Source organism: Haliaeetus albicilla, chromosome 24, assembly GCF_947461875.1.
Source record: "Haliaeetus albicilla chromosome 24, bHalAlb1.1, whole genome shotgun sequence".
Lineage (NCBI taxonomy): Eukaryota > Metazoa > Chordata > Aves > Accipitriformes > Accipitridae > Haliaeetus > Haliaeetus albicilla.
The window spans coordinates 19,539,834-19,566,359 of record NC_091506.1 but is presented as its reverse complement, the minus strand read 5'-3'; the positions used below and the strand labels follow the sequence as shown (position 1 = coordinate 19,566,359).

At 39.7% G+C, this 26,526-nt stretch overlaps 1 protein-coding gene and 1 long non-coding RNA gene across 15 annotated transcripts in view; both read right to left on the bottom strand.

Moving 5' to 3' along the window:
• The window catches only part of DOCK3 (dedicator of cytokinesis 3), a 231,799-nt gene extending 210,899 nt beyond the window's left edge, over window positions 1–20,900 (bottom strand). For 9 of the 14 annotated variants that reach the window (XM_069769586.1, XM_069769593.1, XM_069769587.1 and 6 more), the window contains exon 1: window positions 20,414–20,900. In XM_069769586.1, the coding sequence (XP_069625687.1) occupies window positions 20,414–20,450 (37 nt within the window). In that variant the 5' untranslated portion in view covers window positions 20,451–20,900. The remainder of the gene's footprint in view (window positions 1–20,413) is intronic. The other 5 variants (XM_069769594.1, XM_069769590.1, XM_069769598.1 and 2 more) reach the window with 2 other exon arrangements.
• A 1,696-nt stretch (window positions 20,901–22,596) lies between these two features.
• LOC138681766 (uncharacterized) lies at window positions 22,597–25,708 on the bottom strand. Its single transcript, XR_011321978.1, has 2 exons — window positions 25,206–25,708; window positions 22,597–23,165 (listed from the first exon to the last, which is right to left on the bottom strand). It is a non-coding gene; the product is annotated as an uncharacterized lncRNA (long non-coding RNA).
• Window positions 25,709–26,526: the final 818 nt, after the last annotated feature.

The window sequence follows — 26,526 nt, the reverse complement described above, 5'->3', positions numbered from 1 at the left end:
TTTCCTCATCAGATACCTTTATTTCGGCCCTTATCAGAAATTAAGCTTAGCAGTAACATAAAAGTTGTGCTTTTTAAAAGATTTTTAAATTAAGTAAGGCTTGTAATCGCTTTAATCACCAGCCCCTGATTCATATTGCATACAAACATTTCCTTGTCTCACAATTCTTACTCTACTACACAATCCATCAATGGTACAGGCAGTCCTAATTGCAAAGATTATAATAGGAAGTCAGCTGCAGAAATTACTTTCCTCCAAGTTGAAACTATTTCAAGTACCATCTGCGCAACTAACACACTGCAAAAATCCTGTATTACCATACGTTATTATATTTAAGCAGATATATAAAAGAATACATAGGAATCTGTACTTTTCATAAGCATTAACTAACATGACATACATCTTAAATATTTTTCTAGGTATCTTTAGTTTTCATTAACCATGGAAAATAAGAACCCATCATAATGTTTCCGAAAATACAAATACAATAAAAAAATTACTAAATAAACCTCAATTTAAAAAAAAATTTAAAAATCACCATAGTGTATAATGATATATTCTTTAACCATATTTATCAAAATACAATGGGGACATGGGTAGTTATCTGAAACATGACACGTCAAAACAAAGGATGAACTGTAAATAAAGTCTGCCCCCCTCACCCCCACCCCCCAGTCCCATTAATGCCTGTTCATCAGCATTTAAATACTCCCTCAGGCACAGATTTAATTTAATCATTCAAGTACCTTGTTCTAAGTAAATACATGCTCAGCCTCAGAGTACGCCCTATATATCACCTTCACACACACTGGAGCACTACAAGTGGAATTCCATGAGTTGAAATAGTGACCTCCAGTGGGCATCATCCTGTTTTCCAATTTAAGAGAACACTCCCCTTTAAATGCAAACACTCAAGCTATGGTTGAGATGTCCCATGTGATGGAGCTGCTGCATTTCATCTCCTCCCTGAACATCTTTTTATGTCAAAGCCACTGAATCCCTTATGACTAAAGCCTCTCTGTGCAGAAAATAAAGCAGTTAACCAGAAAGTCTGAAGTCCACCATGGAAACTATCATCTGCACCATCTACCACAACGTATGTCTCTTGAACCTTGAATTTCCAAGGAATAATGAGAAAAGCATAGACAAAGCTTCTACCAAAACAAAATATGGTTTCAACGGTATACGCAGATTTCATAAAGGGAATGGGCAAGAAAGAACTACATACACCAGGTAAACACCCACACAGATGAGACCAATATGAGAAAGAATTTGAATCAAAATCTGAAAAGAACCAAACAGCATCAAATATTTGCTCTTCCACAGTGAGAATCAATGCAGTGATTAATTAAAGAGGAAAAAACTAGGGATTCCATCAACAAACCTAAACTATTCTCTCAGCTTGTACAGCCCAGCAGAAGTCACCACTAGTTAAAAGAGGTTTTAAATTCTTGTTTACATCAGAGACAGGAGGAACATAACAATTGGCTCCAGACTGGAGTAATGCACACAACATAATACAAGAAAAACACTAAGCTTGTCAGCACCCTGGATTCATTCTTCACCCATGAAGAAATCATAAATATGGATTTTAACCAAAGAAAAACTACTTAATGCTTCTCCCAAAGCACAGGAACACTGACAATTACCAAACACTTAACTGGCAGGCCACAATCAAACCTCTAATGCCTTCTCCTTGCCCCTCCAGTATTTTAGATAGCAGTACTCTTTAAATACAGAAAATGTTTTTTTTTTTCTAATAGGCAATTTTACCAAAACAAGAAGGTATAAACATCTTTTATTTTTAAGTTGTTTTGCAAAACACAGTCCTAGATTAAAATAACACTACTTTTCTGTTCAGATCAACAAAAATACTAAAAAATTCAAATATGTCTCAAAACCACAGTATTTCAAAAATCCTGCGTGAAAAGCTACTATTGAAAACACCAGAAAAATGCAGAAATAGTAACACAGTAACAAGAAACATTCATTTATGAGAGTAATTCTAGATACACGGTTATTAAAAAAATTAATATACACATGATAATATTAAATCCAATTTCCAAGCCACTTTCAACTTCTCTGAATGTGCCAAGATTATCATGACACAGAGACACCAGTCACAAAACACACGGGTATTAGTGGTTGTAGACAAAAGAGTAATTTGAATTGTAGAGAGATTAATGACTGACTGGTCTTACCCAGCTGAGTCCAACAAGTAATAGTCTGAAAAATATTATTGCACGTTAACACTGCATTAGAAGTTTTGAATTAGCAAACAACAGCTGGCTTCCTATGACAATTATTTACTATATGAAAACTACTGAATAAAGGATGCAACCAGGAAAGAAACTGGATTTGATGCAACTACTAGTTCTTTGGTCATCAGATACTTGCCTATTATGCAACAACAAAAAGTGAGCTTGGAATGAAAGGTAAAGGAAAGGTACCAGGAAAATAGAGTGCTGGTTTTTTCAACTGCTGATATAATAAATTTTAAAAATATGCCCAAGAATAATGACTTTAATATATTTAGGCTTACAAGAAGTAATTCTAATAGATCTGTTAGTTCATAGATGCAAAATGTCCATTTATAAAGGATTCTACTGGTCACACAAAGAAAATCTGATATAAGGACTCTACGGCATCAATATGTAATCAGCCCTTTAGAATTCAGAGTAGTCTATTAATAAGATAGCCAAAGCTCTTTTCTTAGGTCTACTTGAGTCAAAAAAGAATAAACAAAATCACAGAACAGAAATGAATTGATCCCATCAGCTGTAGATACAATCTGGATGATCATTCTCAATTAGAAAATAAGTTCTCATACAAAAATAACATCCACGTCTCATTCCTTGTTCTTAATACAGCAGCATGAAATCCAATTCCTTCATCGATAAATTTGTAGTCATCAATAAATTATGTAAGTATCTTCTGTTTGACAATTTTAATAATCAATAGGGTATGTGAATAGCAATATGGCTATTTCTGAAATAAGAGAGCCAAATCTCAAGAGTTGTTGACTTTCCAGCCATACTAAATGAAAGTCAGGAAAAATTAAAGAACCCAGATAAACTGACCCAAGACATCAAACCACATCTTATTAAAACTGTTTAACAAGAAGACAATTTAACATCTCTGAGAATAAAAAAAAAAAAAAAAAAGGTAAAAATAGCTACTGATTATAACAGAATCCCTGAAATTTGAGGCTATTTTATAGTCTGATATATGATTCCAAAGGTTACTTCCAAAGTTATGGATATTACTCATTTGTTAAGCTAAAAATGCACTATGCAACACAATCTTATTTATGAAGTCACTTTTAGGTACACAATTCTTCTTGGCAGTATTATTTGACAAATATGAACACAAATGTATATGGGAAATACGGAATAATTTAACCATTCTAGAGAACATAATTTACAGAGAGGACTCCAATAACTGACTTCTGTCCTTCCCACAGAGAAATTCTTTACAGCATATGATCATCTACAAACTGTCCGTCAATCAACAACTCTCCATCATTTCTTACAAGAGTCGTCCCCTCAGTCACCAGAATAACTCGGTTATCAGAAGTAACACATCATCAAAATAGGCATACAGCAAGCTTTTTACCCACCAGTTAACAGACCTGAACGATCCCTCTTGGATTCCAGGACAGACTGCTGAAATATTTAACATGTATTTTCAGATAGTAAACCCCTTGACATCATTCAGGTTTATAAGAAGGTCATAGTTCCCCCTCACAAAACAGAATTTCAGCAGCAGTTAAACCCAACATTCTGCCAAAGAGGAATATTCTGAAAAAGCACCATGCGCCGCTTTCAGGCATTATCTCCAAGTCAAAGGTTCCTTAACTGTGGTACTTGAATGGCATCAAAGTGGGCCACAGCAAAAGAAACCTTTCCCTCTGCACCTCTGTAATTTATTAACAAGAAAGGCACAAACTAGTTCACATAGGCACTTCCTTTCATACTGTTTGCTACAGTTTGAGAGTAATTGGGGGGTATAACATTTAAGAACGGATGGAATTGGAATAACAGTCTGGAAAGCCAAAGACCCAGGAGAGGACAGATTCAGAAGTGTTTTCCTTGCCTATGGACGTGCCCTGACACAGCATAAGCAGCTGCATTGTAAGCCACCAGCAGTTTGAGAAACTGCTTCAAAAGAATAAGGGTACACAGGTAAACACGAACATCTTAAGTAAGAAAGGGTCAATGCATCTTTGCATAGCTTACTGATTCCTCACGTGTTAGATATCTAAAGGAGCTGCTTGTTATATGGACAAAGAAGATCCAGTTGATACAACGCAGTAGGTTTTACAAAATCTATTCTGAAACAGCTCCTGTCAAAAGCTCTTGCAGAAACTGAGCTTGGCTGTAATAAAGTGGGAAGGCATTTGCACAGATAAACAGCTAGCTAAGAGAGATGAAATAGAAGTAGCCAGTTTTCTTAGTGAAGACAGATTGACCAGCAAGCTCTAAAGGGATCTCCATTGGAGCCTCTTCTGTTTAAAGTATTTCTAAATGATCCAGAAAAGCTGATCATTTAGAAAAGTGACAAAGTTTGTGAAGCCACTCAAGCTATTCAGGGTAATAAACAGTTGCAGATGGACCTAAGTACCGCAAGGAGAACTGGCAGACGTACACCATTTAGTTCATCTACATGGTGTTTCATGAGGGATGAACAACCCTCATCTCACATCCAAAACAATTGTCTCTCCCCTTGCTATTACCACACTGAGTGAAACCCTGGAACGTTACTCAGTTTTTGTCATAAGCTCAATGCTCAGACACTGTCAAGCACCACCCCTCTCACCACCACCACATCACAGCAGAATACTATCTTTGGGAAAAAAGGGAAGACACCATTACCTGCAGTACTGTATAGAATTCACAACCACCACCCCCCGTGCCAGTTTTCCCCTTTGTCAAAAACGTATCCTTTGTCGTAAAGGACAGAACAGCATAAGGAAAGGTAGAAAGAAGTGAGACAAGAGATACAAAGGACTGCGTAAGGGCTTTTATACGATTAATTACGAACCAAGATAGGACTCTTCTACCAGTAAGACTGACAGATGAAAGGGTTGGAGAGAGTATAATTGATAAGTTGCATGGAGAAGGTGAACAGGGAACAATTGCTAATCATCCCTTCCAGTACAAAAAGCAGGGCAGTGTCAAAAGAAACAGCAGAAAAGAGTTCAGGACTTTATTTAATAAAGTACTTTTCCACATAGTGCATAAATTGTGAAATTCCTCATAAGACACTGTGGGTGATTAAAAAAAAAAAATCATGGAAAAAAAAATCATTCAAGTTCAAAACCAAATAGGGCAAATTAATGGATGCATACCACCTTAGGCTCATCAAGTCCCTGACCCAAAAAGCACTTAAGTCTTGGGAAAGCATCACATATGATTATCTTGCTGTGCTACTATACTGTAAACACCTGCTATTGGTCACTGTCAAGGGCAGGACACTGAAGGAGATGAGTATGTTGCTGGACTGTTATGATCTCTCACACTGTTATTATGGAATCACAGGCTCAGCTTCTGTTGTCCCTTGCTATCTGTCAATTCGTGACCTCATCTGAACACCATTATGGCAAAAAGAGAGAATACAATTCACAGTTAGAGAAATGCTAAATTAGATTTCATGTGTGTCATTATTACTTTCTGCTGCCCACCTAAGTAACAGAGCTGTTTTCATTTTTGCTGTGGTATAATTTAAAATATATCTTCCTTTTGTAACTCCTTCTAATTCAATTGCTTATGTCCCAACTTCCCCACCCAGTCTCACCTGGGTCGCAATGCTTCCACGGATCATTTTTCTTCTCAGATGAATTATGTCAATTACATGATAAACATAGTAATAAAATGTGTTACATTTTTTACACAAACAGTGGAAAAACTCAAAACAAGAACAGGAAAATGCCAGAGTACTGTCCAGCACAATACATCCACATAAAGATCACGCAGCATCTAGCTGCTAATTCCACTCAAACATCATTTTTTTCTTAGCATATACACAAAAATACTTTGCAGCACAATGAACTGACATAGCTATATGCCTTCTCACATACTTTCTAATTTTTCCAACCTATTTCGAGGCATTGTAGTAAAGCCCACAAAAATATTTTGACATTGCATAATGTTCTATTTACAATATAAAATATCAGTTCAGCCCATAATAATTTATTTTCATAAAGGAACAAAGCCCTTTTCCTGCCCTTTGCCTCCCCACCTTCCAAGATGTATCAATGAAAATTGGGAGTATTTATTTAAATGAGGGCTGAAAAACAAAATCAGTTCAAGAGGTTTCCATGTTTACATTGTCCCCTTTTTCTTCTCCAAATCTAAACTATGTTTCTCTAATCATAAAGTCAGGCTTTTTCAAATTATTATTTCTCATCTTTTCTCTTCCACAAAAGAAATTATTGCTGCTAGAACACATCCAATATGCTAAAACACTTTTTTTTTTTCTTTAACCCAAGACGTTGGTGAGGCCAAGATTTAATGAACTCTATGGGTTAACTTTGGGGAAAAAAAACCCACAACATTTCTTATTATCAGCTGCGAGCATGCCTTTTCTTTTTTTTTTTTTTTTTTAAGTTTCACTGGGTCTTTTTTAGTTGCATAACACGACAAACAAAAATTCCTTAAACACCTTCCACTGTTAACACTCATAATTTTGCAAACTTTTAACATATCTCTGTTTACTCATGACTTGAAAAGACAAATCTTCTTGTCCTTTGTGACTTTTTTTTCCCAGTAGTCAACTCAATATTATTATTATTATTATCTGTTTTACTAAAATTCTGGTAACTTGCAATATTTTTAAATGACACCAGCAGAACAAGTGTTTCAGGTTATAGTATGCCATTTAATTTTTATAAATGCTTTGTACTAGACTCAACTTGCAGTTACTCAGGTTGTGCATGGATCACGCCCTAAGTACATCTTCGACCAAATTAATTTCAGAAGGAATGGCAAGGATAATGTATAGGAGAAGCATAGCAGCAGTTGTGTTACTCTATACCCAAATTACTTAGCTCCATACCATACCATTTTTTAATCACACTGAGCAGACACTGAATTGTGTTCTGTGCTACAAATGTCAAAGTTCTGAATTTTTCTGATGGTGTAATTTATGCTTTATAACACGTAACCATATTTTAAACTCACACCTCTATCACACCAGCTACGATTTTGGTGTTCATGTTTACTTAGTGTAAACACATATAACAAACTCTTAAATTTCACAGTCTTTATAAAGAACTTTGTATTCAACTACTACTAGTTATTGCTATTACTAGTTAACATGGAATATAAGTCAATCCCCGAGCCTAAGATTGACTGATACTGATTAATCTTTAAGAAAATAATGTAATTACTTCAGACTGATAAATTAATGTTATGATGAGGATGTATCTTTCCTTAAAATGTTTTGGGTTTTTTTTATTGATCCATTAAAAGTGTCTAGTATAAAACAGTATAAACTAGTTTTAACAGCTGAATGAGATGAACTTTAATTTCTTCCCTGTAATACCCAGATGATAATAACGGCTCCATGTAACATAACTTGAGTCACTGTAGTAGGCAAGACCAAAGATGGCTCTAAATCCAATACCTTTTCTCTAAGAGGCTAAAACAAGGAGGTGAAGGAAGGGTATTAGAATATGGCAAGAATGTATCTTTCCCCAACTTGAGCCACCTGTGGATTGGGACTTCCTAAAGTAGAAGCTTTTGTTAGTATTAATTTTATATACGTATTTAATAGCACTTTCTATACTTTTTCTTCTACAGAGCCACCCAAATGTTTTTGAACCACATCAACTTTTAAGATCCACATGACCCCAGAACTCCATGCTTCACTTGTGCATCATATAGAAGGGGTTTTTTAGTTGTTCAGATCCTGCATCACCAATGCCCTCTGTGAACTGTATTAAAATAAAGAGTGAACAGTGAATTTCTATTCTTCCATTCCACAGCATTTATTGTTTTAGAATCTTGCAACCTACCTGTTCTTAATAATTTATTTTCCAAGAAGGGTGACAGATGTTAATTCTTTGTATTTACATATGGCAGACAGGGAAAAGTCTCTAAGCCACAGCAATATGACTGCACAAGGAAATAAACCACCATGGATAGAAGTTACCATACAGAGGAAAAGACAGCTAAGAGTCAAGATTTAGCTTTACCTTTTTGTGAGGCAACTGTGTTGCACAATCACGCCCACAGGCAGCAAAGAATTAATGCTTTCCAAACCACCACATACCTTCCAGCCTGACCCTCTCTCAGAACTACAAACCTTTTTCTAGCAAAAAGGAGTAGTTATTGCCAACAGAAAATTGTGTGTTTAATAATTTAGAAGACCAAAAAATAGTTGCTGAAGGAAAAAAAACCCTCACATTTGTTATAGCAAAATTAAAGGCCAATATGATTAAATTTTTGTGGAACTGCTTGATTAAACCTGGCAGCTTCGTAGATTGCACAGTTAGACTCTGATGATATTTGACAAGGGAGGAGAACCACAAGGAAATTAAAAAGAAAACATTTTCATTTTATTCTACAAATACCTAGAAGAATGTTTTCACCTTCACAGTATACCTTCCAAGTATTTAAAAGATTAATTATGGGTGAGGGTTTCAATTATCTGCCAGAAATTAATGTGTGACATGCAAATTTATTTGCAAGTTCAGGCCACATTCAGCAAGTGTGTTTACAAAGAAAACAGGGAACAAAAACCAGGTCTAGTACTTCCAAAACATTCTGCTGTTTAAGCAAGATGGACTATATGAAGAGTTTAGGTGTGAAGGAGAGGACATATCCAATTACACCCTAAAAAAACAACCACTCAAATAAAACACAAGGTTTTCACAGAAAGGGGCATTTCTTGCAGAGTATACCGATACACACGACACAGAACAGGGCTCTAATCCGATTGGAATTGCCAGGCACTAATGTAATACACACACACACAAAAAAAAAAAAAAAAAAGATTATCGAAAGCTGATTAAAAGCCATCCAAACATTACAATCGAAGAGTAGGGATTAAACAAAAGACATGATTTAAAGAGGGCTAAAGAATTTTTTGACCTTATTAATGGTCTTTATGAACTTTTATGCAAAACCTTGAGGAAGAAAAATATACTTCAGAATTGAAAGCAATCTGTTACACTTAAGGTTCTGTATATTACCAAAATTACACTACAATTAAGTGAAGGTATTTCAGGCTGGTCGGGGAGCAGTGGCAGTTGCTAGGCAGCATCTGCTCCTGTCAGGGATGCTTCTTTCTTTGTGCAATACAGAACCTCAGCCAGGAATACTGCCACCAATGGATTATTACAAGGCAGCTTACTGCCATCACATGGCATCTGCAAAGTGCTCAAACTGCTGCCTAGCAACACCGCCTCTTTCTACTGAGTCATACCATCACTATGAAAATATTCATGTAAAAAAAGAAACGGATGCCCGAGAAGAAAGGTGATCATTCACTAGCAAAGTGAATTATTGCTAGCATCCTTCCCCTACCCTCCAAGATAAAAATAGAGATTAGGCTCAAAAATCATGAGCTGTTTAAAATAGTTTTGCACATCCTGGTGGCACTGAGGTAGAATTGAAGAAACAGACCAAAAGCCCACAGCATTGTCCACTGCCTTAGCTGTATTAAGGAACTGATTTTTAGCTGCTAGCTTTGCAGGCATCTATCCTACTCATCCCCTTCCTGTAAATCTATTCCCTCAGCTATCAGTTCATTCAACTTCCACCCTAGCAGTAGAGAAGTCCCTCACCCATACATCATTCCCTCTATGTGGGAAGTAAATGCAGCAGTTTCTTTTTCTCCCCTTTTAAGCAGAGACAAAGGCTGTTTCAGTTTCTGAAACCCTTTTCCCTCTTTCCAATACCTAACTTGCAAAGAGGAGGAACACACTGACCATGCCACACTCTGCACAGAGAAGCGTGGAGCCGTTTTGCACTGCTGCATTCCACAGACCGCAAATGTGAGCCAGAAATGGCTATGCTTTACTGTTGAACACCAGGAAATGAAAGAAGAAACCAGTCAAGTTTTTAATGTCCTGGAGGATGGAGATTGCACCACCTCTCCAGGCAACCTGCTCCAGTGCTTTACCGTATGCATTATGGAAATCAATGTCCCATACTGTAATTTGCCACCACTGCTCCTCTTTTCACTGTGCAACTCTGAAAAGTGTCTGGCTCTGCCTTCTCCGTAACTCCCTAAAAGTAGCTAATCACAAACTAGACCCCTTCTTATCCTCCCCTTCTACAGGTTGTACCACCCTAGATCTCGCAGACCCTCCTCTCTCGTGTCCCCCAGCTTCCCAACCATCTCCTAATCTCAGCCCTCATACTGTGAGATACAGTGCTCCAGATGCAGCCCCAGGAGTGATTCCCCAAAGGAGGAAACGGTAACTTCCATCAACATCCCAGTTACACAGGAACACAGCCTGGTATGCAGCTAGCTATAGGAGAGCACCACTGATTCATGTTCACACATGCAAAAACATAGGTATCATCCCACAGCGTTTTACATCCTATCCCAGTTTACACTGACTACATCGTAAGACTTTTAGTCCTCCTGTCTAACTGCTAAATAAATTCGTAACATGCTAAAGTTACCTTGGCATTTACGGTCAGTTTGTGCATTTCCTGTGAGGAAGAGAAGGGAAGAAAAGGGCAGATCTGTAGAGGTGTATTTATCAGTACACCAGCTCCTGCATCTTAGTTGAAAACTCTGTATTTTAGCCTATACTATCTGCCACACAAAAACTTTTTGTGGACATCTCAAGACAGCTTACAAGACTGCTAAGAAACCTTTCAACCCCCACACTAGAACTTTGACCTTTTTGGTAAACTATTTGCTACTAAAATACCCCCAAAAAAAAGGAATATTTGCCTGACATAATTGAAAATGCTTTTTTTTTCCATGAGACCTAAAGAATTTTTACCTCATCTAATCTTGACTTAAGCAAACATACATTGTTTAATGCTATCAACATCATCTGGAACTACTGGGAAAATCCTCTTTTTCTCTTATTGCATCTTCCACCCTGGCTGAAATTTTTTTTTTTTTTTCATTATTAAAAGAAGAATACTGTCTTGTGACAGCAACCTGAAATGTAGTCACTCCAGAGTTGAAAAAATCAGTAAGATCAGAAGTTGCAGTTTAGGGCCTTGCTGTGATGAAGGAAGTTAGAGAGAAGAGCCTATTTTCAACCTCCACTTCCCCAGAGACAAAAGAGAAGCTGTTTCTGCAAGACCAACGCTTCAAAAGCAACCTTCCTTGGGCTAAACGCTTGGACCACAGAGGTAACCAAATACTTACCAGAAAAACAAAACCAAAAATGAACAACAAACCACCAACACAGCAGAGCAACTTTGTTCGTAATTCCAATCAGATCAACCTACTCAGAAAGGCTGAAACAGAACAGCAAGCGGGCAGAACAGATAGCTGTAAAATTACTGTGCGCATGACAGAGCGATGAGGGAGTACAACTGACAGCAGCAGCACAAGCTGTTCCAAGCGGATGCTTAGCTGCGTGGTCAGCAGACAGCAGGCCCAAGCACATCAGCTCACAGAGCCGGTCTTTCTGTGCCCTGGACCAGCTCTTCCCATACTAACAAGTCATCGCCAGAGGAACGGCCAGTCAATATAACCTTTAAACAGAAACACAGGCGTGTAGATGATTCACCTAGTCACTCTCTTCAGGCAAGGCCAGGTGCACAAGGAGCACGCAGCACCATTTTGTACAGTATGTAATAGCAGATGTCAGGGCAAAATTATCTCACAAAAATGTTGATCCTGCTTCACTAAATGCACTGAAGCTAGACTGTTGCCTCTTTGGTTTATGAAAATTGAGTTGCCCATCATTCAGCTTATGAGCATTTAGAGAGAGAGAAAAAACACAAAGACACATCAAAGTTCAAAACACAGTTTTCAATAACCTTCTTTTACCATAATCCATGTATTTTTTGGTTATTTACCCCCACACTGGCTGACACTTTCTCATTTGTGCCTACACTCTCTGTCCCTGTATATAATACAGCCATATATACATAAACATACATAAATGAGAACATTTGCCTAGGTGAAGTGGGCAACTTTATGCAGACATTTCCACAGGCATTTTTCTCTACAAAGGAAGAGATGGGTGAAATAAAAACATCTGCTCCTGTCCTCCCAGATCCAGACCCAGTTACTGGAAACATACATACTGCTCCCTACAGGGACTATTTAACACCGGCTGCCATATTCTCCTATGAAAGGTTTTCTGCTACCTTTACAACTTGTTCCAGTAGACCACACACCCCAGCAAGACAAAGGACTGTATGCAACCCAATACCCAAACAGGCCTGTAAGAAATTATATATTGCCTTCAATTGGTTTCTGTTTAACAGTTCTTCTGGGTTTCTCTGACATGTATGCAAGGCTTCATTTATCAAGATCAGAAGACTGAAAGGGCAGGTATACTAAATTAACAGTTGGCATAAACTTCTCATCCATAAACACATTTAGAGGGAAGAGAGAGGCCCCTACTGTTCAAATACACAGAAACAAGAGATTTCTGGAACAGTAAGACACCTGCCAAAGCACACTGAACTACACTCTAGCATGCTGGGTAGCTCACAGACTTATATTCAGAATAAACAAAATAAAATAATTCACCACTCCATCAACTACCTACTGCCAACACTAAAAGTGTTTAGTGCATAAGCTTCCTTACCTTGTAACGTCTAGACAAACCTTTGTTTTTGTTTCAGAGAGTAAAGAAAAACCTTTATTTTTGTTTCAGAGAGTAACTGGTATCAGCTTACTTCTGAAAGTAGAATGACCTGCTTTTAATCACCAAGAGTTAGCTGGCACCACTTGTCATAAGCTTTTCTTAAGGCTTAATATCCAGAAAGACCAAGAAAAGAAAATGTAGTCAAGTGCTGAAGCGGGACAAGAGGGAAGTCTTATCCTTGTAATAAGTAATCACCTCACAACTATACTGGAAAGCACTTAGTCTGCTCAATCCCATAGCTACCAGTCTTCCTTATACCTTCAGTAAGGTCTGACTAAAGACTCGTTGCTTAAACAAACACTAAAATATGTCTAGGAGGAAGGAATTACAGCTAAAAAAAAACTTAAGAGATGCTTTCAGGATCTCAGAAGAGATCATAAAGTTCACTTTGACATGCAAAAACCTGAATCGAGGTTGGATTTTAACATCACTCACTTGAGTGAGATATTTCCCCTCTTTGCCTTGAGGTTCAGTGAGCGCACAGATTTTGAAACAGAACAAAGAAAAGAGTGAAATGTAGTGATACTAAGGGTGATTCATAACTTAAAAACAATCAGTGGAAGGACTGCTGTCAAATGCAACTGGTTTTGAACCAAGATCCTACTGTATGCTCCCTTTAGACTCTTCCTCTGTGAATATCACAGCTGAGAAAAGAACACAATAAACTTAATTCACTGTATAAATTAAGAAAAATTTCTCTGAAGCAGGCGAAAAAGTTGCATCAGGCTCTTTAACAGCTGAATAATCTTCCAGAGACTTTCATTCTTTAGCCAGTGTTTTCACATCCACATCTGAAAAGAGCTCCTATTTCTCAAAAGAACAGATCTACAAAATGTGTATGGCCACCGATAACACTAGTTGTTGGAGGTCATCAGGTATTTACAGCTGTTCCATATAAGAGCTAGGTTCCAAATAATTACATATTAATCAGAAAAGCTTGTGTATTTACATGTTATGGTGCATATGAAGACAAAGAACCCTTCCTCATTACCAATTACCCCCTTTTTGTAGGGTTTTAAATGCTACCAAATATGTGGTAGAGAATTCTCTAGATCACAAGTTCTGGTAATAGTTTCTACACGTTTCCCTGACATTTATATTGGAGTCTGACTTTTTAAGTACAGAATTGCTGAAAGGAAAGGCTTTGCAAGATAGCGAGACTCAAGTCCAGCTAAGCTATGCCATTGACTATAAACTAAGAAAGCTACCTTCAGAAGGATTAATAAAAAATACCAACGTTCTTCCTCCTACATACAACTGCAAACCACAACCTGCACCATCACCCCATACTCATATGCTAACCTCCTATGCCTTAAGTTGTTCAAAAGAGAAACAACTTTATATTTTCCTCACTGATTTCACTCTGAAGAATCTCCCTTCCTGACCTACAGCCTTGAGAATGAATTTAAATCCAAAGCATACAAATAAGAAACACCAAAGAATCACCTAGATTTTCCAAGAACGAGGAGCATTCAAGCCATGTTATCATATACCCTGTTTTTAATTGTAATTGATATCTGCTGCATTAGAAAAGAAAGCAAAATAACTTGTTCCTTGAATAAACATGAAACGCCTAGTTTCCTACCAATGGATATTCACATTCTCTCCATTTCACCAATGGTCCCACGACAAACCGAATGCAGTACCATCAGATTTTTAATCTTTTGTTATCCCTAGTCCTGTTCCTGAGCACTCCTGACTACAAAGCAACCTCAGGTTCACTCCCATGCTCACAATAACAGCTTCCCCTTCACATTCTCCAGCAAGCAAACAAAAAAGTTGTATTAGGAAGAGTCCTGATAGAACTTTATTATCCATTCTTTTCAGCAAGTCAGTAGCTGCTTATCTGCACTACTATCCACAGGAACTCTAGTAAGTTTGTTCTTCCCCACCCAGCCACTAATTTTCATTAAATCTGTAGGAAATGTATTCCTGAGACTGTCAACTCTCATCATAAAATGTCGCTCATTACTGGATGAGAGGTATTGTTAGGTGAGGACAAAAAGAACACTTAAAGTTTTCCACCCTTAGTTCTGCACTGTGGATAAGGTCAGAGAGGAACCACTTTTGCACCCACCCTATTGGCAAGCAGCTGAAGTCCTGAAGGTCTTAACTGAATACATAATATGGCATAACTACACATAAATGAAGAACATTGCTCTTAAACCCATCAAAGCATTGGAAATTAAAACCCATATTGCAATACTGTCACTTGTTACTCTAAGATCACGCCTACATACCCATACAAAGCACACGATAAACTGTTAAACATACACATCCGATTCCTTGCCTTTGCAAGCAATTGGAAAACCTGTTTCTCAACATCATTCCTCCTGTATTTAGAAAGTTTTGGCTAATTTCTACTGTAAAGTAGTTGTGGACAACTGGTATTTAGGTGATCTCAAACTAGTAATATCTTATAGATTAACTGTCATCTAGCTCTGTAGACCAGGTATTCACAGGAGCAACCACAATGTCTTTTGGCTAGTCTTTTCTAGGATAAATAAGCCAAAATATATTAATCTCTTCCCACAAAACAGTATATTTAATCTCCAAGTTATATCAGCAACAGCAAAAATACAGATTTACACTAGACTGAAACTAAAATTGCCCACTACATTAAATGACACCTCACTAAACTTTCCTATCTATACTGAAAGTCTCCCATCAGGTGCATCTTGGGAGCTGCTCTTTTCCAGAGACATTTCAAGTTGTGATGCATTTCTCCCACAGTCAAGCAACAGATACACATTTCCTCTATGACCCCTGACTGACAAATTCCTTTGTTCATTCTGAAGTCCTAAGGGTAAAAAGAGGCCCTCAGGGGCAAAAGATTGAACGGAACTAAAAATTACTCCAATCCACAGATCATCTAGTTTTCCTGACTAATGAGCAAGTCCACAGGTATTATTACCACCACCTCCCAAAACAGCATTGCACAGAAGGTTTAGAAGTACATCCCTCCTTATAGCTTCGGTTCCAAGACAGATCACTGAAGAATATCCTTAGTCACCTCCCTCCTGCTGCCAGACAATTATAGTTTTTGGCAATAAGGTACAAAAGAGAAGATGAAATACAACATACGTCCTGTAACACAGAACCTAGTTGCAATGATTGATATTGCTCCCCAGATTACCAAAGATCGACCTTTTTCCTAATTTGGGGGAGGGACTTTCTTTTCTGAAACTTTTCATTTTAAAACTGTAACAAACTGCTTCAGTGATACAGACAAACCGCAGTATCAGTCAACTCGGAGCACTCCTTCATTTAGCAGCTCCCTTCTATGTAAACAGGTAAGAACAGAGTAGTATGCCAAGAGACTTGATGAGGGAAGGCAGACTTTTTCTAAGTTTTGCAGTCCTGTTTTTCCAAACGCAAATAAGAATTGGGAAATGTGCAACCCAAGGTTTAGTAATGGTGGGCTGGGGGCAGGGATCAAAAAATCAAGATACTTATCAAAAAAACAGAAGCTGCAGTACAGAACTATAACTAGGACATTAAGATATTCCATCCTTTCTTAGTAGGAGCAAGGGAAATTAGTTATATGTATTTGTGCTTATGGATTTATTTTTCATTGTTACTAATTAAGTGGTGAAAATAAAGATAAAAATTCATTTTAAATGAAACAACAGATTTTAACACTAATGCTTTGAATAAACTAAGAACAGGTGCTGTTTACGCAGGCAGGTTTTCCTTCTTCTCCATGATATAATACATGCTTATTTAATATGGTCAGTCATACAAAGTACAGGATTAACTACATTAAAAAGAAAAAACCAAAAAACCCTTTCTTGAGAATCACCTAAACATGCCCCTTGTGCAAAAATAAAGCAGCAGAAACTGACAGCCTAATGAAATACATAATCAGCTCTCACACATTTGCCAAATTTTAATTAACAGTTATTTACTGAAGAGTTCTCTCAGCTTAGCTTTTTCTTTTAATTCATTATTATTTAATACATGCTTTAGAAGACTAATGTTAACTAATCAGATCACTTTAACAAATATTTTCTTAGAGACAGAAACTGCTTTAAAAATATTAAAACACTAGAGGGCCAGAGAGCTAGTTATCTTCAATAATCAGTTTAGAAATCTCACTAATTGTTTTCAGACCTGGTCATCTTCAGCATCTGTGGAAGAACTGTTTGCCTTTCAACAGCGAGTCTAAAGTTTTGAAAGTGTAGTTAGGAGTAAAGGCACTGAACATAAGTATTTCTAAAGAGAACAGAAGGGAATTATTCACAACAGCTCCCAGGTAGTTGCTATAGTAGCTGAGAAATACAATCAAGAAAGAAATTCAGTGTTGTTAGGGGAGTGTTTAATGTAATTATTTATTTAGAAATATCTTGAGCAATCTTTTAATATCTTTGTTGCAGCAGTCAACAATGACTTGTATGAGAATTGGGCAATACAATAGCGTTCTACAACTGTAAGCACTGAAAACTTCTTTTAACTGCAGCTAGACAGGCAAAGAGAACTTCAGAACCACCAAAAAGCCACTGACGTTCACATCAGTAAATTTAACATGTTCTCTTGCAGTCAAGAGTCTGTGTAGCTGTAAAGGGGTATCTGTAAAAGGGCTTCAGCAAGCATGTAGGAAATGTCTTTGTCTCAAACTCTTTGAAAGCCAACGCAGAATACAAAGCCCTTCTATACCCACATGTTGAGAGAGGGAACGTGGTGTCTTTCTGAAGGAACGGTTTCTATAAATTATCATCTCTGAGCCAAATACCTAGATAAGAAGATGACACAGATCACAATTCCCTTTCAACTAAGAACAGCATCAGAATTAACTACTTTATGATACTTTCACTTCCCTTGATACACACAAACAGGTACGTGCGGGCCTGGATGCCCAGACATACCTTTCTATTTCACCAGAAAGCTCTTTGTGGTATTCCAGTTGCAGAAATAACCGAATTTTTTCCCCACCTAACTTACATCACAGGGACATAAAGTCTACTGCCTTAATCCACAGGCAGATCAAAAACTTTTCATGGTTTAACAAGAGCACGGAGAAACACTGGGTTTTTTTGGATAGACAGTGGTCAAAATAAAAACAAACTACTAAAGCCCAAGGTATAACCTCACACTAGTAACACGTGTCAAGAAAATTATTTTTGCACATATTATTTTATTTGTGAAATCAGGATAATTTACATCAGCCAAAAAAAACCCAAACAAAAAACAACCACCACACCATCTCCCCCCCCCCCCTTTTTTTTTTTGCTAGTGCACCTCCTAACAGTAAAACCTTAGGTCTACATCTTCTATAGACTAGTTTCTTCAAAAAGCACAAAAATGACCACTCCAGCAAGCGATGACAGATCTACTTTCGAAAAACTAGTACTTCCCTCCCCACTTACAGTAACTGAACTCCAGACACAAGCAGCATTTTTCACCTATTCTCCCTCTCTGGAGGATTATCAACTAATTTCAATTACAGGAAAAGTAATTAAAGCTAGCCAAGAATAAAAAAATACTTGCTTAGAGATCACCAAAATTCTTGAGACTTAGCCATTACCTCAGACCTACCTACATGTGTGTTGTCTAAAAAAGAAAAACCAACATCGCAGGAATATTCTTAAGACTACAGAATATTCATTGAAATAACACTTGTCTTCATTCACTACTCTCTCTTCCGGATGCCTCTTCTAGATTGTTTACAACCTGAATGCAGATTTCCTATCTTTTCCTCCCATAAGTCTGCATTAAAAAAAATTAGTTCACCTACTTTTCGATTAAGGTAGCATACACATTTTCTTATTTGAGAACACGGGACAAACACAAACAAACAAAGCTCTGAATATCAAACCCTGCAACACAGCAAAGAAAAACAACTACATAAGCAGAACACAAGAAAACCAACAAGACTTGAAAAATTAGTGATTTTTTTCTGAAGCACCTATTACAATTATACCAGTAAGTTTAGTACTAGGACAACAGAGGTGGTCTTTCACCAACAGTTAAGGTATGAGCAAGTCTGGATACTTCATGTTCTCTGAACAACCAGCTGAGATGTAACAAAGCTTGTTAACTTTATATACTTGCAGTGACTGACAAACATCGCAACAGTATTTTAAGTAAAGGCTTTCTTCTATTATTTTATGCCACTTGTGTGTATTTCCCTGCACTTACAGGTTCTCATCTAACACGCTGTATTTGATTTATTTTTTTTAAACAAAAGTGAATTCCTTACTACTTCTATTCTTTAAGAAGATACGTGGAATGTACTAAGCAAAGCATTTGTTGCAGAAGGTACCGATACATTTTGTTGTTTGTTGACTACATGCTCAAAATGTGTTGTACATATTAGTGGCATTAAGGCTTTTAATTGTTCTCAAGTCAACTGTCAAAATCCCACTTTAACAGTTCAGGTTAACAGATCTTTTCAGCAAGTTTGTTTATATTTTTTAAATATTTGCAGAAATCGATCATCGCTACAAACTATGGAACTTAAAAATCAATATGAACAATTGATAACTATAAATTTAATGAAGCATTTAGGTAACTAATCAGGGCAGACACTACTTACTTTTGCTTTTATACAAGTCAACAGTTTTAAAAAACGATTAAAATAAGCAAAAATTAAGTTAAAGGAAGTCTGTGTCTTCCTTCCATTTCATTAGGCATAACGCTTCTCCTCTTACAAGAGATTACCGTACGCTAAAATAACACAAAACACAGAGCCACTGACGATGACCTCTCAAGTTCGAGCACGCATGGTTCAAGATGACACTAAAATCCGCTTTACCACAAACAACGAAAAATAACAATACTACGCCTTTACAGAAACGCGCGCGTCGTTTTTAACGAACGCAATGCACTACGAGCGCTGGAGCCCTAGATTATCAACAGCCGAAGCCCTTGTAGTCCCCAAAGCCGTCCATTTTCAGCCCAGAAAGCACGGCCCAGTCCAGGGCCGGGTTCTAGGCTTTCTCTCCCTCGCACGGAGATGCCCGTTCCTGGGGGGGCCCATCGCTCCGAACAGGTGCATCACCGACGCCCCCTAATGACATCGCACCGTAACCGTTCCCTTTCCCTAAACTCCATATAAACAAGATCACCACAAACCACAGATTAAAACGGAGAGAAAAAGGAATCGCACGCTTAAGTAGATTAAGGGCTAAACGACTCGTTTTCTGATTATGTGTGCCATCAGGACGCGAGCGCGGGGCCCGAAACTCTACTTTTTTTCCTTGCCGCCCGCTGCTCCGCGGCAGAAAAAAAAAGAAACTCACGGCAATAACCCCCCACCAAAACACACGCAGGCACCTTCGCGGCGTGCCGGGCTATGCGGGCAGGGGAAGGCAGCGGGCGGGCAAGAGGCACGGCCGCTGCCCGCTCTCCCCCCTCCCCAGCAGCCTCCCACGGCCCCGCGGGGAGGGGGGGGGGAGCGGCTGCCCTCCTCGCCATCCCCCCCCCCCCCACTCTCTACCTGCCGGGCAGCGGGAGGGGCGGGGGCGACCATCGCCGCCCACCGCGGAGAGGCAGCGGCGGCCGGGGGAGAGGGAAGCAGCCGCCCCCCAACCCCCGGGGTCCGGCCGCTGCGGAAAGTCGGGGGGGGGGGGGGGGGAAGGGGCACGGGGGAGGGGATGTGGCAGTACCTACCCACGCCGTATTTCTCCTCCTCGGTCGGACTCCACATGCTGCTGCGGCGGCAGCCGGCCGCGGATCCCCTGGGCAGAGCGAGGCGGGCGAGCGCCGCTCATGGAGCGGGGGCGGCTTCTCCTCCCCCCCCCCACCCCCCCAACCCCCGCCTCAGCGGGGCCGCCGCGCCGGCTAGCCCCCGCCTCGCGCTCCGGCCGGGGCTGCGCTGAGGGTCCCTTCGCCGCTGCCGGAGGAGGGTGAGGGGAGCGAGGGGGGTGGGCGGGGGGAGGTCGCCCCCCGCCCGGGCAGCAACAGCCGCCGCTCCCCTCAGCGCCCGGCGGGCGCTCGCCGCCGGCCCAGCGCCTCTCCTAGCGCGGCCCCGCCGCCCCAGCGGGCTATCCGCCCTGCCGACGCGGCGGCCCCGCGGAGCTCGGCGGCCCCCAGCCTCCTCCTCCTCGCCGCCACCGCCGCTCCCCTCACCACCGCCGTCGCCACAGCCGAAGGACTCGGGCTGCCGCGCCCCCCACCCCCCGCTGGAGCCCGGCGCGCATGCGCGGCTCGCACCGCCTCCCCCCCCCCCCCCGCCCCGCACGAGGCGCGCGCGGGCGCGAGGCGCGGGGGCGGCGGCGCGTGGCCCGGGGGTGGGGGGCGGGGAGCGCGGGCGCGGCCGGGGCCCGCAGCGCTCCGCGGCCGCGGTGTCCGTGTCCGTCCGTGTCTGTCCGTGTCCGTCCGTGTCCGTGTCCGTCCCCCCTCCCGCCGCCACCCCGGAGGGGCAAACCCGCAGGCTGTGAGCGGATCGGTGCGGCGCCGAGGAGGTCGGCCGGCCCGCCCGCCCGCCCGCCCTGCAGCCACGGCCCCGCAGCGCAGTGCGGTGCGGCACGGCACGGCACGGCACGGAGCGGGCCTGCCACGGGGAGCCGGCGGGGTTTGTAACAAACACCGCGGGCAGCCCGACCCCCCCACACCACCGCCACCACCAGTCTAACGCGGCTGCTGGTTAAAGTCGGCCCTGGGGCGTTTTCAGGCGAGGCGTCAGCCGCTGAAGTGCCCTCAGAGCACAGACTCGAACTTCATCCTGCCGGGGGGCAGACTTCTTTTAAAAAAAAAAAAAAAAGAAAAAGAACGCTCAGATTCTTTAAAGAAAACAGGAAAAGCGCATCCGTGGCAAGGGGGCGGGTGGGAGATGAGGAGAGGGGGACACACACCCCAAAAATCCCAGCCCGCAGCAGAGGAGAGCAGCGGCTCAGTACCGCACACGTGGGAACCACCAGAACGCAGGATTGAGGCAGGAGCGTGTTTTAAAAACTAGAAAAACCCAAATTCAGTCCAGGTGAAGGGAAGAAAATTCTCTTATTTGTTCCCTTGTTACACACGTCACCGGTGGATACCCTCCTGCGCATACCTGCTGCTGCACGCGGAGGTGATGCTCCTGCTTTGAGCCCTGTTGTCTGAACAGAACGTTAAGATTTGTAGCTCACCTACTGCTTTTATGGAAACCATATCAAATTATTTCAAACAGTGGAAATTGAAGTAAGCATACTTAAACTGTTTAATGAGTTATTAGCTTTTAACAAAATAGGAGAAAGAATGTATTTCACTAAGTGTAGAGTGGCAGCATTTAAGGTTGACATTTGAATTGAATGAGAATCAGGAAATGCTGTCGGCATTCTTAACTGGTGACACCACCAGCCCTTAGATCAAAATTTGTCTAAATCTGTGATTTTTATTTTTTTTTTAATTAGTTATCAAAGCTTCTAAGGAGCTGGCAAAATTTGTACAGGTTGCAGAATGAACAGTTATCCAAAATTTGGAACGGTTTTTAGATTTCATCTTTGCGTTCATCTTTCATTTCTACTCTTTCCATAAAACCTAAATTTGAATTCCTCACAGCAAATTAAAAGCTGAGACATGTAATTCAAAACCTTTCCTGTCACTGAAATTTTGATCACTGCAAAGATTCTGCCAGACTAGCGACTTTTCTCCAGTCAGAGCCTTCCCCAAAGCTAAAGGCAGAAAACAACACTTTTTATACAGCATTTTCAGAAACTTTTGTAAATTAATTGCTTGATGTGAAGTTTTAGGATTACACTAAACTTTTTAATAATATAACTTCAGATGTACCCAACACTTTTTATAGAATATCTGTTCTATCATTATATAATAAAACAGAACGAAAGTCATCAATTTGCACTACAGAACTTAGGTTGCTGTGGAAACCTTCATTATTTATTTTTTTAACATGTGCAACTTATGTTTCAACACTGAACACGGACAGCTTTCTGTTTGCTTTTTTGTTTGTTTTGGGGCTGTTGGTTTTTGCTTTCCTGTGTAGAGTGCAAACAGAAAGTGGCCAATAAGCAAGCATGTTTCTACATTATTGATTTAGAAAAAACCAACTTATTCAATCACACCTTAATTCATATTCACATTTAGGCATTTATATTTACAATAGCTTCATTACTTTCCTTCCTGAAGCACTCCCACAGCATGCAGAAATAGCTTTTTGAAGGGACAAAACCCGACAAAGTCAGTGAGTTGCATCTGTTGGAAATAGGCTGCTGCTGGGTTCGAGAATTTGTTTTTTCAATAGCTGTGTATTTCAATAATAAATACCTCTTCATCTCTTACTAGTACTCTGGGAGCAGAAAACCTCTGTAGTGACAGGAACGGGTTAATTCTTCCAGCTCTCCGCCTCTTCATCCTACAGCCTCAGCACTTCATGGATTCTTCTGGCTGCCAAGTTGACCAGTAGTGAAATAGATACTTTTCCTGCCTAAGAAAAAACACAGCAGAATTTTCTTCAAAATACAACCATGTCCGAGTTGACTCTTACCGTTAAGGTAAACATGGAATGAAGGTGAACTTGGGAAGACAAGGTGAGAGCCTTGCAAGTTTATCTAAACTCTGAGGAGGACACCAAAACAGTTGACAGAATGGGACCTGCAAGAAACTAATAGTATACAAGAAACATTTTATTTAAAGGGAACTATGCCGGTTGTATATCCTGATCATGGACGTAAAAATGATAGCATTAACAGGTACAGCAATATTGATGATAGACTACTTTTATTTGAAAGATAGTACATATTATTACATATTTATTCCAAACATTTTTCTGCACTGCTGCTGGTGATACCTATTTTCAGAGAGAGTCACTAGAGGGGCATATGACCCACTTCAGGAAAAAAAAAAAAAAAAAGCGTATTTTACTGTAGAGTCAATGGAATGCAAGTTTGCATAACTTGAAGTTACCAGATATATTTACACCTGTTCCTCTGATATATGCATTCACCAGTTTAATGAGTCTCCTATCACCTCTACATAAATACTGATTGCATTAGTAAACATTCTTAGCTTAAGTGTAGCATAGAACAAACATCTCATCCTGTAAAGGAGGCAGAGGCACTAATCTCCCAGGCAGCAAGCAGGTATTTGGGATCACCCACGTGCAAGAGAGACAGACCAAAGCAAACAGCAACTACTCCACAGGGCTTCAAAACAACTATTTCTTCTGCCTTTTTTCTCTCTTAACAGAGCTCACTCCTGCCAACCTCAGTATTCATACTACTCTGTAAAGCATGGGAAAAGCATGGTAGTATTGCACAAGCGCAAACAAGAAATTCTGAGGGCTATATGCCCCAGGCTTGTTTTTGGTTTGGTTGTTTTTTTTTTTCCTGGAGATGTTTTTATTTTTCCTTATCATAAAGACTGCACATTTAAAAACCACCACCACAAAATTGGAATCCAATGCCTACTTCATTAGATTATTTAAATGGTTTTAAGGTTTTGTTAAGAAAATTTAAAAATTAACTTCAGCAATCAAACTAAACCTTAAAATCTGCTGCAAATGTCAGAGCTCCTACAAGAAGAACTTCTGTTGGTGGACATCATGGGCCCCAAACACTAATGCTTTTCAGAGAAAAGCGGCCTCCCTTTGCAGAAGTTTTCTGAGCTGCCATTCTGAGTCTTTGTCATTAAACTTCTGTGTTGCACCATATGGAAATAACAGCAAATACACACTTCAAGACCTTATTTAATCAAACAAGACAAGTCAGAAGGAAAGCACTAATCACTTTGAATTACACTCTTAAAAGTTACTTAACAACAGCTTCTGTACGCAGTGGACAAGTCAGAAGTATTGTGAGTTGCTTATGGTTAAGTTACTGCAAACACAATTGTCCTTATCCAAAAAAAATATGCATTAATGTTTAACATGGTATTAATCAAAATACATTAGTTCATCTTATACTACCTTGCCATAATATAGATGTGATCTGAAAGACAGCTAGCTAGGGAATGGAGAGATTTGACACAGTTTCTTTCTCTTAAATAGATCAAGGGAACTGCACAATCCTTTCAAATGCTCTGCAAGGGACAATGGAAGGTCAGAGTGCAGAAAGCAGAGAGACTCTTACACCTCCCTGCAAGCAAATGTTTCTCAGTTATCTCAGCCTTAAGGTATCATGGAACATATCACCCTCTTGCCCTCTCTTTCAGGCAAGAGCATCCCCGTACTTTACCCTTTCTCCCCACTCTCAGGGCTATAGATACTGGTACTTCTACTTCCATTATTACTTCAAACCTCTGTTTTAGAAACATGGCCCAGAACCCCTGCGATCAGAAAAAAAAAAAAAAAAAAAATCAGGGATGAATTTCAATTCCCTCTGACAGTCAATTTATTTAAGTTGCCTCCTCTTCTACACTTGAGGTTCCAACTTTGCATGTTTGTTCCTTTAAAGTTCATATTCTTTCCCTGTTGATGTTTTAAGCAATTAAACAACTTGAATTTCCCATTAAATTATAAATTCCTCACCTTTCAGGGAGAAACAAAAGGATCCAAAGCAAATACGCTCTATCACTATCTCCCAAGACCTCGCAGGTCCTTTTGAAGTACCAAGCGTTTCTCCTCTGTGCCTCAAAATAGTGATTCACATGTCTCAAGAACTGAACTATTCTTCCTTTGATGAAGTAATCTGAAACTTCTAAGCAGGAGGTCTCAGCTTTTGATGTACAGATCCAAATTATATTCTTTGTCCTATTGCACAGGGCCATCTCATGGATTTTTTCCTTACAAGGAAAAGAGGAAACCATCACATTAGGAATCTAAATGCAGCAAATGACAGCAGGTTTTCCCATTAAAGCATTGCAGTGTTTGTGCCCCACAACTTCATTCACCTAATTATTTTTTCATCAGGATGATTTCTGATTAGTGCTCAGGATTGGGGGAGGATTTTAAAGGCCATTATTTTAAGACTCCTTTTTTAAATTTTTAATTCAGAACGAGGTCCTTATAAGCAAGTCTGCCCCAACCCTCAACTTTTCTGAGAATGGCAGTAAAGGAAAGCAGACCTCTATACACTAGGCAGCTTTTCCAGCTTGCAGTTAAGTAGTCATTCCATCATCTATTCCTTATCGAGTGCCTGAAGTAGGAGCTCATGATCGAAAGCAACCAACACACGTATAACTTTATCTTGTGAGATGTAGCAAACAACTTCCTGGTAATCCTAGGAACATCTCAATTACGATAGTTCTGTTGTTCCATTCCTTTAGTACCAATTTTTTTCTTTCAAGCAAAATGGAAGTCAGCATAAAACATTCCAGTACATCCCCTATTTTTGGTGTTATCTTCTTCAGAGCAAAGGTAATCTAAAGTCATTGGGGACAGAGAAAGATGTACTTTCAAATCCCTCCAGAACATGAGACATTTGGAGTTAAGTCTCACCTTAAAAAAACCCACCCCACAAAAACATCAACTATGAACAAATAACACAACTTGCAGTTACAAATATAATGTTAAAAGTTACTTCTACTCTATTTGTAACATTGCTTGAAAACAAATTATAAAACCAGAAAAGACCAGGGCTTGCATAAGGACAAGTATGGATCAATGTTGTTATGCCAACATATCACAGTGTGTAAGTTTATGTTGCTTGCCTAGAAGGTATCTGGATTAAGTCAGGAGAATAATTTTGATTTTTTTTTTTTTTTTTTTAGCACAAAAGTAGAGAATAGACTGACTAATGCTTTAATTCCAATACATGAAATACAATTACCAAAAATTCACAGTGCAGGTGGTAATTATTTAGTCAGCTGGACCTTTATTTAAAATAGATCACAGATTATGCTGAACAAAT